A 13,384-nucleotide genomic window follows, 5' to 3' on the forward strand; every position below is an offset into this window, starting at 1 on the left:
TCTTGAATGGTTGACTAGACTGGAGTGCTGCACTGGATATTGTATTAACATGGAGGGGGAATTGTACATTTTCTGAGAGAAACACAAACATATCTAGCTGGCATTTTGTTCTTTAAGTCATAAATATTAATCGCTTTGCTTTTTAACTTACAATGAGTATTTCTGTCATGATTTTGAATAATATTTCAAGCAGCCAGCTGAATTCAGGCTCAGTAATTACTTTTGACTCTTGTGTTTCCTGTAGAGCTTTCACTCTGAGAGCTTTGTGATGTTTCTGGAAACACTTTCACTTCAGAATAGTCCTCCTCGTTCAAGAACTCTGTTTAAGACAGTAGCTTTCAAGACTGAAGCAAAATATTCAAAATGAAAAGTTCACATGTACAGATTGAAAACAATTATTTTGTCAATGTTTACGTTTATGTGTTCATGAATGGAAGGCAACGTGCTAAGGTAAGATAGTTTTCTCTTCTGTCAAACTGTGTTCTTTTATCTTACTTATTATATAAAGTTCTCTTCATGTTGTTTAAATGAACAGCTTGTACAGTAAAATAATCTTCCATCTACACCGTACATCTACGTTTGGTTTTATGAGTGCTAGCCTTGATAAAAAACACTGTCTTATTGCTAATCACCTTCAGGTTAAATATTTTATCCAGAGCTGTCTATTGTAAAACAATTTAAAATTATACACATCAATAAGTTGGCATGCGATCGTAAAATGCATACTATACATGTGACAGAGATTTTTTCCTCTGAAAAACTCAGATTTTTACCATTATATTTTGTCATTTTATATGGATTTTTCCTTGATTACTTTAATTAAAAATTATTTGAAGGTCTTCATATTTATTTTCTTATTAAATTGTTTCTTAGTCTAAAGCTCTCCATAGATACATTTTTTGTACATTATATATTGAAGTTGAACCGTGTGGTGGCACAGCAATATTATTATTTTGAAAATCTTTTTATGATCAAGTTGTTATGCTTTTCAAATAAGACGGCCATGTATACTCTATACATTTATGCTATCATGTTGAGTTGAATATCACAATTTTATTGATATATTGTCACAGTAAAAAATCAACTTGTTTTTTTTTATCATTGTTGATTTTTTATCAAGCCAGTGGGATGTTTGTATTATTTTCAATAGAATTGAATTTAGCGGCAGCACATTTAACACTGTCATGAGCGAGTCACTCAGTTAATACTCTCATAAAAATATACATACATAATTTTTATATGATTGTAACTTTTAGTGCAATATATGTAGTTTCCTTAAAGTTCAACTGGACTTTCTATAATATTTTTTAGCTGGCACAATATTTTTTTCATTGCAATGTAAATACAGAAGAAGGATTAATATTATAATAAACAATTTGTCATTACACTACAGAACTGTAAATGTTGCCACTAAAACAATCAAGATAATATTTAAAACATTTGTAGTAAAACAATAAGAAAAACATCATTCATTTAAAACTACCGGTACACTGTTTTTTAATTTGAAAAATTAAAAAAGAATATTAATATTGAAAGTTCAAAAATAGTTAAATATTTATGTATATTTTATTAATATGTACATGTACATTGTACGGTGGATTGGTGTTGTTGATCTTCAACTGAATTTGGGTGACCGATGCACAAGCCTGCTATCATGTTCTCCATATTAGATGCAAAGACTAGAGTCCTTTATTTACCTTCATGATTATAACGTAGTTATTGAACTGTGCAGTAAATATGTTTTTGTATGGAAAAAAGTGTGATTTAGGATAACAATGTATCTTACAACTTACATGTACAGTAGCTTTTGTGTGAGCAGCACATTCGTTACCATACCTGCCAACTCTCCTGGTTTTCCTGGGAGTCTCAAATCTCCCGGTCTTATTTTCAGAGAATAGTCATACATTGAATGTCATGTCTTAACTGACATCCTTACAATGCAAAGATTTCTAGACGTCTCTAGACTGTCCACAGCCTCTCTTTTTTTCAACGCAAAAAGCGCTCCCCGCCCCCCTCCCCCTTGCTTCTTCCGTTTGCGTCCAGTTTTCTGGCCGTTCTTTCCCCGCGCGATCAAAAAAATACGAAAAAATAGAGGGCTGTGAACAGTCTAAGACGTCTCCAGATTTTTATTCTCTGGTGGTTGGCAGATATGCTTTACCCTTAGTAGATTACAATTATATAATAATGATTTATTTAGCTGCTTACTTGATTATAACAAAGTAATGTGAAGTTCCAGAAAATATCCATACTCCCCCCACAGAAGGGACTGGAAATTTCGGGGGGAGGGGGGGTCTCAATTTTAAAGAAATGTATGAAATTTAACTAGAATTTCCAGAGGGCTGGGGGGTTCTTTTAAATCCCTTCTGTGGGGGAGGTATGGATATTTTATGGATTTATTCAATAGACATTTGAGTGTGAAAGTAATTTTGGCATGATCTTTATAATTTCAGAGTTCTGCTAATTCTAAAGAACGACTAGATTCTCCATCATCAGTATCATGTATTGGAGAAGAAGGAAAACTCCTGGTCAAGAGTAAGTTATCTGGAATTAAACAAATAAAGCATTGCAGAGATAATCAAGTGTAGTGTTAAAATAATTATCTGCTAAAAATTGCAGGAAGATGTTATAATTCCTTGGAGATGAGAGCTGGCGAAAAAGATAAATGTATTGTTCCAGAAAAAGTCCATACCCCTCCCATGGAAGGTTTTTGTTCTGTTCCCCCTCCCCTCTGGAAATTCCAAATAAGCCCCATACTTTCCTTAAACATTATTTTTTTTTGGATTTTGAGACACCCCCCCCCCCCTCCTCCCCTCAGAATATCCATTGACCTTCCAATGGGGTGGTATGGATAAAAAAGAAAAAAAAATTGTTGAGAAAGTCTAAGACAACAGGAAACAATTTATTTCAACACTTGGCGTATAATCCTAAACGTAGGGGTTAAGCGAAGGAATCTGACCGCCTCGAGCGTTCTTCACAGCTTTAGTGATACCTGCAGATTTCCACCCTGATGAAATAATGCCTTTTCCTACGAGTCAAGAACATTTGACCGTATAGAGAAATTGGAGCCAAAATAATGGAAATTAAGGTCATGGAAATTAACGCTCCACTTAATTAACGGCACGGAAATTAACGTTAACAAAAATTAATGCAACTTAAATTAACGCAAATTTTTGAAATTCATTTCATGACGCGTTAATTTCCTATAATAAGGTACATGTATGTTGCTATTATGTATCTACTGTAGCTACAAGTGAGAAAGGGTTGACTGTAAGCTACATGTTTCATTAAAAATGATTGAAGTTTTTCTCTTTTGCAGTCATAAAAGCAAGTGGTCTTTGTGGAAAAGCAAAAACTGGTACGAGAGTTAACAATTTTTTTTATGTTATATAATATAGACTTTAAGAAACAGTTCTCGTGAGCTCTTGATAGCGGAGCTCCTAAGCGTAGTGCTCACCATAACCATGAAAGAAGGAACACTATCGAAATGAGTTTTCATGGTCAACATGGATAGCGGCATGGTTCGCGGGCGCGTACGTACGGCGTACATACGTACGGAGTCACGCAACATGGAGGCCATAGTTTGATGGTAGAAAGAGTGTAGCAAGAAGGCCGTATAAAGGCGGCCTTTAAAATTAGAGTAAATGGGACTTAAGGTTTTGTTTCACCTCCTTAAAAAGCTATTTATTGACTACAGTATTTAAATTCTATTTAATCTACTTAAAATAGTTTTATTCTATTTAAAGGCTCTTTTCTCTTAGTGTTTTAAATTCAAGTTCTATTTAAAATAAAAGTTATCTGACTTAAGAAAGACTAATAAATTCTAATTTTATGCACTGAGTAGAAAGCCCACTGCACTTTGGCCGCTTATTCACTAGAATGAAAACATTGTAAGCTCCAGTGAAAATTAAATAAATGGGTAGCTCCGCTTTTAGGCGTGCCTAAATCTATATATTATACAGTGTAACTACATATAGAGGGGGACTTTGGGGTTTTCGGTTTCTCGGTTTTGGCCATTTTTTAGATCGGTTTTTCGGTTTTCACAACAAAAAACCGCGGTTTTTCGGTTTTGGTGTCTTCTTCGGTTTTCGGGTTTTCCTTCTATTAGCATATTGTTTTCAGTTTCCGGCAAAAATACTAGCGGTTTTTCGGATTTGGTATTTGCTGTGGTTTTCGGTTTTTCCAATTTGGTTTACAGTTTCTCTAAGATCGTGCTGGTAGAAAGAAAACCTGCTTTTATGTTTAAAATGCAAGTTAGAGCAGTGTAATTTAGCATGTTAATGAAAAAAATGTTAAGTGTCATTGTCAGAGTAAACCAGGCAATGCCAAAAGATGGGGGTCAGCCGATTTCCCTCATATTTTCAGCATTTAAAACCTATCAGATAAGATTAAGATTGGTGGCATTTAAATGATTTTCTGCCTTTTTAATCTTGAGATTGGCCACCCCCTAGTTTTTGGCACAGAAAGTGCCAAAAATCCTCATAAAAAAGGCCAAATTCTCAGTACAGGAAACAGATCTTCCTTTTGCATTTCGTGCACAAAACTTTTTCTCAAGGTAAATTAACTGGTTGTTGATGTTTTACATTCTTAGAAACACCTTTCCAATTCAACTGTAATTTTTACTATATTTTCTAAACTAGGTAGGTAGCTTGTGTCTTGCCACAGAGTGAATTTGGGGGATTTTCAAATTCAATTTTTTCAAAAGTGCGATAGTTTATTTTTTATTAAAAGCCATTTTATAACAGCCCATACCCTTCTTATTCGAAAACAAGAATTTATTGATTGGCACAATAAATTCTTTTTCCGCGAATTTAGTTCAAAAATGGCTCTGATCGCTCTTATGGCTATTTTCCCGCCAAAATTAAATCACACTAAAATATCACATAACATCGATACAATTATATTTTGAAATGAAACAGTTGTATTTTAATTCATTGAAAGGAGTAGAAACTTCATTAAATGTGTTAATAATTGATTGCGAATTAACTATGTTAATTAACCCTCGGACGTACAAGGTACAAGGGGGGGGGGGTGGATGCCACCACCCCATGAGGTTTTTTCTAAATTTTGAAAAAACGATTTACACTACAATGCTGAAACTTTCATTAGCTGTTCATTCATCCTTTGCGGAAATTTTGATATGTCAACGATTTGTCCGTGGTGTGTGACGTTGCCATGGCAACGTCATAAATACAAGCAGGTCTTGCCAAAAATCGTCATTTTTACCATTTTTCTTAATTTTTTCAAGTTTTTTAAAACAGAAGTGCAAGATGTGTTTATTTTTACATTCCGTAAGCATTCTGGCTTGATTTTGCATCAATTCCCGTTATTTTCTGACTTTCTAAGAAAATGTTGAAATCCAAGATCGCGCATCGAAGATAGCGGCTCTAATGACGTCACAGCCAATTAAAATTATGTCATCTTATAGAGTACGCTGAGGGTTTTCTTCCAAGTTCAAAATAATTTCTCTACGCCTTAATATAATATAACGAAAACTCCGGGGAGGGGCTCCATCCACCCCCCCCCCCCTCTTGTACGATGGTGGGGGTGTGAGTTGGCTTGTACGTCCGAGGGTTAAAGTAATAGATACCGCAGTCCGTGCATAAATTCATTGTGTATTTCCTGCGAAAACTAAGTCGTATCACGTAAGCATTGCTTCGATTTTCATAGTTTAGTTTGGTATGTCTTAAAAGCGAGATTATAAACGTAATATATAAGGCGGTCTTTGAAGTAATGATCCAAGGTACCATAGAAAGAATCCACGAGTCGAGACGTTATTTCTCACGTCGACACGGAATTTGTCAGTTTCAATTCATACTATCACGTTTCATTCGGGACAAACACTCTTATATAAAGTATGAATTGTTCGTTAGCTTCACAAGAATCACCTTGTAGTCTTCTCGAATATAGTACAACTGTTCTACCGTTAGATCGAAAACAAGATGTTACAGTTCGCTACTACTCGAGGTTTGTGAGTGGCAGCGGGAGGCGACCATTCAGAATGAGGGAGCTAACAGGAGAGAAAGGGTAGCGAACTAAAAAAGAAGTCAGGCGCTCAGTTATGCCTCCACCATAACGTAAGATATCCGTGCGAATAGTATAACCAATAAAAAAATCTTCTTAGGGATCCATGAACAATATATGGCCGAAAGAGATAAAAATATAGATAAAATAATAGGGCACACTGCAATTACTACTTTTTCCTTCTTATTCAAAATATTTGTGAATTAAATTAAGAAAAATTTTATTTTTTAGCACAAACGCCTGTCAAATTGACAATGTATAGTGGCAACAAAATTTTTTCGTTTGTGTACCTCAGCCACGTATTTGTGAGGGCGTGTTCACCTACAACCTTGAAGCAGATTTCATTTGTACTGTAAAAGATTTGTACTACAGAAACCCTAAGAAAAAATCGTGCAAATGGAATATTAAGCCAACCTATTGCCCGGCTTTTTAACTATCAAAATAAATAATTGGGCGGGGCGAGAGTTAGCCGATGTACAGGAGAAATGCTTACACGAGTATACATCGTGCCAGTGACACTGTAGTGCATGTCTAACAATTATATTCGTTTTTCCTTTACGATCACTTGATTGCCTGTACAACAAAATATCCAACATTCAACCAAATAAATTAAAGGAAAGAATAATCTCGTTGAGATTACTCTTTCAAAGAGTGATCTCGTTTTCAAATTTGAATATTTATAGATGTAACCCACTGGCATTTCAAAAAAATGATGTTTTGTATACATCAGTTTCCTTGATTCAAAGAAGCTGGGTGTGGCCATTACAAAACTGTGTATCACTGTTTTATATTTGAAAATTAGTAACCCGAGTTTTCTATGAGTTAGATTAATCAACGAGGCTCAGCCGAGTCGACTATCGCTATCCAAAACATACAGTGGACTATCGCTATCCAAAACCTAAAATTTAAAGCACTTTTAAGCCAACGCACAATCATGCCCTATCAGCGATTATAGTTCACCAAAAAATTTTCTCAGATTCTGATTGGATTAAATTGATCACGTGACGCGATGGTGTTCATCCGCGGAGGGCACTATCAGCTCATAGTGCCCGTCCGAGAAAAAATGCCCGGATGGATAGTGCCCGCCCGTGAAATTTTTTGTAAACAAGTGTGCCTGCAGACAAAAAAAAACAACCAAAATCACTGCATTTAGTGGATTTCTTGTCTGATTTTGTTTCGTTTGTTAAATTTCGGCTTTCAATTGAGTTTTTCGTTTTGAAAAGTAAAAAATAATTCACAATGCTCGTTTTTGAATGGGCGCGCCGAAGCCGGAAAAAATTTAGTGGTGAATAATAAAAACGATAGAGTGTTTTGTCTCGGAACTATCGGTCTGATAATTGCCCCTTGGAAATTTGATGTTCTTAAAACTAGCATATTAGCCCTTAAAGCTTCGCTTCTCGGGCTAATATTTTTTTTCAAGAACATCAAATTTCCGCGGGACAACTATCAGTCGATAGTTCCTCGACAGAAACACTCTATTGTTTAAATAGTGCCCGTCCAAGGAAAATACCCGAAAGGATAGTACTCGTCCGTGAAAATTGTTGTAAAGCGGGCCTGCAAACAGAAAAACCCCACAAAAGTCACTGCATTTAGTGGGTTTCTTGTCTGGTTTTGTTTTGTGTGTTAAATTTCGGCTTTGAAGACTTTCATCTGAAAAAAGATGTCCTGATTACAGTCATAGCAGTCAAAATGCAATCATCATCGTCATCATCATCACCACCGCCACCCCCACCATCATCATCATCATCATCATCATCATCATCATCAACAACAACAACAACAACAACAACATTATCATCATTATCTCCACAGGTGCCCCATGATCTATGATTGTTGTTTTATTATAGGAAATGAAAGCTCAGATTTATGAACTTTATGGGCCATATTGCTGAACGTTGTGCTTCAGTGCAAATTTAGATGGGTGTTGGGACATATTACAGTCGTCTTCAGTGATAAAAACGAGAATACAGTCTTCAACAACATATATCCAAAACAGAGATTTGTGCGTTTATTGGTCAAATGAGAGTACATTAAATAATTAGCACACAATTTCATCAAGAGTGTTACGATAACAGTTGCTCTATAGCCAGATTGTATAAGCAATGGTATAAGGAAAAAATGCTTCCTTCTAGCATAAAAATTGCTCAGCTAAACTTCTACCTGTGTACGTCTACTTGGGTCTTGTATGCGTGTTTGTGTCTGTTTTGGTATGAAAAGAACTAAAGACTAACTTGAAAAGAGAGGAGCTCAAATTACAACCAGCGTGACAGTGTTACAAAGGTCATGCAAACACGGCGTGGGTCATTAATCTGTTTGCATTGATCTTTGTGCAGTGATAGCAACAGGTATTATTTCAAGGTCGCCAGTCGCATGCAGTCGCCTGTTATTTCTCTTTTAGTATTCTGGACAGATGCTCATACCTGCCACTCTATCTACGGATAAGTCAAAGTGACCTGAACTGAATGAAGAAAGCTCCCTCAGTGATTTCTGAACTTCGAGATCGCCATCCTCGCTTGCCACTCACAACAAGACCTCGAGTAGTAAGCGAACTGTAACATCTTGTTTTCAAGCATCTAACGGTAGAACAGTTGTACTATATTCGAGAAGACTACAAGGTGATTCTTGTGAAGCTAACGAACAATTCATACTTTATATAAGAGTGTTTGTCCCGAATGAAACGTGATAGTATGAATTGAAACTGACAAAATTCCGTGTCGAACGTGAGAAATAACGTCTCGACTCGTGGTTTCTTTCTTTGGTACCTTGGATCATTACTTCAAAGACCGCCTTATATATTACGTTTATAATCTCGCTTTTAGACATACCAAACTAAACTATGAAAATCGAAGCAATGCTTACGTAATACGACTTAGTTTTCGCAGGAAATACACAATGAATTTATGCACGGACTGCGGTATCTATTACTTTAACCCTCGGACGTACAAGCCAACTCAGACCCCCACCATCGTACAAGGGGCGGGGGGGGGGGGGGGTGGATGGAGCCCCTCTCCGGAGTTTTCGTTATATTAAGGCGTAGAGAAATTATTTTGAACTTGGAAGAAAACCCTCAGCGTACTCTATAAGATGACATAATTTTAATTGGCTGTGACGTCATATGACATCACGTGACGTCATTAGAGCCGCCATCTTGAATCCGCCATCTTGGATTTCAACATTTTCTTAGAAAGTCAGAAAATAACGGGAGTTGATGCAAAATCAAGCCAGAATGCTTACGGAATGTAAAAATAAACACATCTTGCACTTCTGTTTTAAAAAACTTGAAAAAATTAAGAAAAATGGTAAAAATGACGATTTTTGGCAAGACCTGCTTGCATTTATGACGTTGTCACGGCAACGTCACACACCACGGACACATCGTTGACATATCAAAATTTCCGCAAAGGATGAATGAACAGCTAATGAAAGTTTCAGCATTGTAGAGTAAATCGTTTTTTCAAAATTTAAAAAAAACCCTCATGGGGTGGTGGCATCCACCCCCCCCCCCCCCTTGTACGTCCGAGGGTTAATTAACATAGTTAATTCGAAATCAATTATTAACACATTTAATGAAGTTTCTACTCCTTTCAATGAATTAAAATACAACTATTTCATTTCAAAATATAATTGTATCGATGTTATGTGATATTTTAGTGTGATTTAATTTTGGCGGGAAAATAGCCATAAGAGCGATCAGAGCCATTTTTTGAACTAAATTCGTGAAAAAAAAATTAATCGTGCCAATCAATAAATTCTTGTTTTCGAATAAGAAGGGTATGGACTGTTATAAAATGGCTTTTAATAAAAAATAAACTATCGCACTTTTGAAAAAATTGAATTTGAAAATCCCCCAAATTCACTCTGTGGCAAGACACAAGCTACCTACCTAGTTTAGAAAATATAGTAAAAATTACAGTTGAATTGGAAAGGTGTTTCTAAGCATGCAAAACATCAACAACCAGTTAATTTACCTTGAGAAAAAGTTTTGTGCACGAAATGCAAAAGGAAGATCTGTTTCCTGTACTGAGAAATTGGCCTTTTTTATGAGGATTTTTGGCACTTTCTGTGCCAAAAACTAGGGGGGTGGTCAATCTCAAGATTGAAAAGGCAGAAAATCATTTAAATGCCACCAATCACAATCTTATCTGATAGGTTTTAAATGCTGAAAATATGAGGGAAATCGGCTGACCCCCATCTTTTGGCATTGCCTGGTTTACTCTGACAATGACACTTAAGACTCTTTAAAAAATTCCTTTCTCCCTTCTTACAAAATCTCGAGGTACCAATTAAGGTTAGAGCTTCGGAATTTGGAATGTTATGTTCGGTTTTCGGTTTTGATCGAAATTCACTTCGGTTTTTCGGTTTTGCATGATTTTTTGTGCGGTTTTTCGGTTTCTTACAGGCCCCAATGCCCCCCTCCATATATAATACTGTAAGGATAGAGTGAATTGGACTAGAATTATGATTGTTGAGCACCCGAGCATGTTGAAAGGTTGCCATACCATTTTCCTGCTATTCAGTATTTGTACTCCTGGGTGGGTAGAAGTACTGTGAGAGTAACATGAGCAGCACAAAAATGGTTTTGGTCAGCACATAAACCTGGACCATTAAATCAAGAGTCAAATGCACTAACCAGTATGCCCCCCCCCCCCTGAGATATCCAGTGTCATAATGTTGTTACATTGTCTCTAAAGTAATGTGAAGCTTAGTTTGTCAACTTTCATAGTTGATCCGACTTATATGATATTTATATTTCTGTGTGATACTTTACATGCCATGTTTAACCTCTTACAGGACCCATCAGTCCATACTGTATTGTATCAACCAGAAGCCCATTACAGCGCAAGAGAACCAGCATGGTCCGCGATAATGACAATCCATTCTGGAATGAATATTTCACCTTGTAAGTCTCTCACATTCCGTACATTGAGCGGAAGTTGAGCATTGAAGACAAGATTTATGGAAACAATTTAATTATGGTATTGCATTAATTTAATTGTGTTAAAAATTAAATCGATCATCAATCTTTTGCTGACAGTGTGCGTATTTTCCTTTTTCTCATACTTCTAATATTAGTGACATCAATCAAAAAACCAAAGATATCACAATTGATGTATATGACTATGAGAAAACTGAGAAAGGTGAGTATAATGGTTGACCTTCCTTATGTTATGTAAGATATAATTTTATAATTTTATTATTTTGTCCTACAAGAATACATAATAGCTTTGATCGAGAGTACTTATTTTATTATTTATTTTTCTGAGCTAACCGCCGACCGGTTAGCTCAGTTGGTAGAGCGCCGGACTACCGTGCGGGAGGTCTCGGGTTCGAGTCCCAGACCGGACCAACACTCAAGGTCTTAAAATAACTGAGGAGAATATGCTGCCTTTGCAATAACAACTGCAAATGGTTAGATAATCTAGTCTTCTCGGATAAGGACGATAAACCGTAGGCCCCGTCTCCTGCATCTTCAGTGTTATGGTCAGCAGGGGACGTTAAAGAACCCACACACTTATCGTAAAGAGTAGGGCACGAAGTTCCCGGTGTTGTGGTCTGGTCTTTGCCCATTGTGCCGTTGTACTGTTGAAATGCTCGGAGATATAAACTATGTTAAAAGCTACCCTACAATCCGAGGGTAAATAAAGTATTTACTTATTTACTTATAATTGCAGCTGTAATTGTTTTTCTTGCTTGTTTATTTCAATGTTAGTATTAACTGTTGCTACATGTATTGCTGTCCACCTAGCCTTACATGTACAATTTAGGAAAGGATATGTTTATTATAGCTTTGAATAATTTGTGCACTACATGTATAATTTATTTTTTGGTGTCAATTTTAACTCGCCTGGCTCATATTTTAGAATAAAACATTTGGCAACATTTTAAACATTTAAACCCAGGGTTCGAGACTAACTTTTTTGCTAGCTAGTCCATTGGCTAGTGACAGCTTTGATTTCACTAGCCAAAACCAATTTTCTACTAGCCGAGACTTCTCAAGCTACATTAGGTTTGGACAGAGGCATGCTGTCTTCACTGGCTCTGTTATCATTATGTTTAGGGTTAATTTTAGGTTACCTGTACTTTTGGTAATTTCAGCTTGTCCACAGTTTTTGACAATTATTTTATACATCATTTTGACAACAGTGTACATGTACTTTAAGTTATGTTCTCTCAGAGTTGATTTCGATGTTTGTCAATCAAATTTCTTAAACTTTAACTAGCCCTTTTGGCTAGTGAAAGCTCAGAACATACTAGCCAAAACTGCATTTCTACTAACATTTGGCTATTTGGCTAGCGTTAGTCAATGTTAAAATTACCACTCGGGAGTTGTGAAACATAATTTTGGCGAAGTACAGTTGTAAAATAATCATTGTATTTTTTTATTTAAGTGTCTAACACCATAAACATAAATCATTACATTCAATGAGTATTATTTCATTCATAAACATTTTAAAGAACTATTTAAGCATTAAACACTTTTCATTTGTTTCATTTTCATTAAACCTTTTTATTTTTTTTAATTTAAATACAGTTGTGTCATATTTACTTGCAATAACAATAATTATAAACCATTACATTCAATAAGTACATTTCTTTTCTTTTTTCATGCATAAAAATTTTAAACTACTATTTAATCATAAAACAATTTTTATTTGTTTCATTTTCATTAAACCTTTCACTTAATCCCACCTGCTCAACATGAATTTTTCAAATATTGTTTTAAACCTTTGATAATTCTTTATTAAAATAAACCTTTCCGATTGCTGTATTAAATGTCTTTAAACAGATTCTAACTGTCATATGGATGACAATGAACTTACTGAAGAGCAAGGTGAATAAAAAACAACTTAAGCTTTTCTATAATTTTTACAACTTAAGATAACATACAGTTTAAAATACTGCATACTTAACATGACAATAAACCTTGAATAGGTCGTTTAGTGTGATCATCTGGGTGAGAGTAGTTGTGAGAAGAACTGTTGTTGGTTACTGAGGTTTCGACAACCTGAGCGGAAGTCATCTTCAGAGTCAATGGGGAGCAGGGGTGGCGAGTGGTGTGAGCGCTCGCCTCCCACCAATGTGGCCCGGGTCGATTCCAGCCCGGTGCCATATGTGGGTTGAGTTTGTTGTTGGTGTCGTTCCTGCCCCGAGGGTTTCTCCGGGTTCTCTGGTTTTCCTCCCTCCACAAAAACCGACACTCCAAATTCCAATTCGATCTTGGATGCACATGCACGTCGTTACGAGCTCCTGAGCTCTTCCGTGTCACGTGGGTAAATAAATTAAAAAGTGAATAGTTGTTGTCAGTCGATGATGATGATGACCAGACTCATAACATCATTGTCTGACAACATCTCTTCACTTG

At 36.0% G+C, this 13,384-nt stretch overlaps 1 protein-coding gene and 1 non-coding gene across 5 annotated transcripts in view; both read left to right on the forward strand.

Moving 5' to 3' along the window:
* The window catches only part of LOC144663698 (uncharacterized), a 37,399-nt gene that overhangs the window by 12,548 nt on the left and 11,467 nt on the right, over window positions 1–13,384 (forward strand). For 3 of the 4 annotated variants that reach the window (XM_078524729.1, XM_078524730.1, XM_078524732.1), the window contains 5 exons: window positions 2,451–2,532; window positions 3,317–3,355; window positions 10,813–10,921; window positions 11,095–11,159; window positions 12,809–12,853. In XM_078524729.1, the coding sequence (XP_078380855.1) occupies window positions 2,451–2,532; window positions 3,317–3,355; window positions 10,813–10,921; window positions 11,095–11,159; window positions 12,809–12,853 (340 nt within the window). The remainder of the gene's footprint in view (window positions 1–2,450; window positions 2,533–3,316; window positions 3,356–10,812; window positions 10,922–11,094; window positions 11,160–12,808; window positions 12,854–13,384) is intronic. The other variant, XM_078524731.1, reaches the window with a different exon arrangement.
* On the forward strand, window positions 11,295–11,368 carry Trnag-acc (transfer RNA glycine (anticodon ACC)). Its single transcript has one exon. It is a non-coding gene; the product is annotated as a tRNA-Gly (tRNA).

The sequence above is a fragment of the Oculina patagonica genome, chromosome 8 (genome assembly GCF_052425735.1).
Source record: "Oculina patagonica isolate OP01 chromosome 8, crgOcupat, whole genome shotgun sequence".
In the NCBI taxonomy this organism is placed as follows: Eukaryota; Metazoa; Cnidaria; class Anthozoa; order Scleractinia; family Oculinidae; genus Oculina; species Oculina patagonica.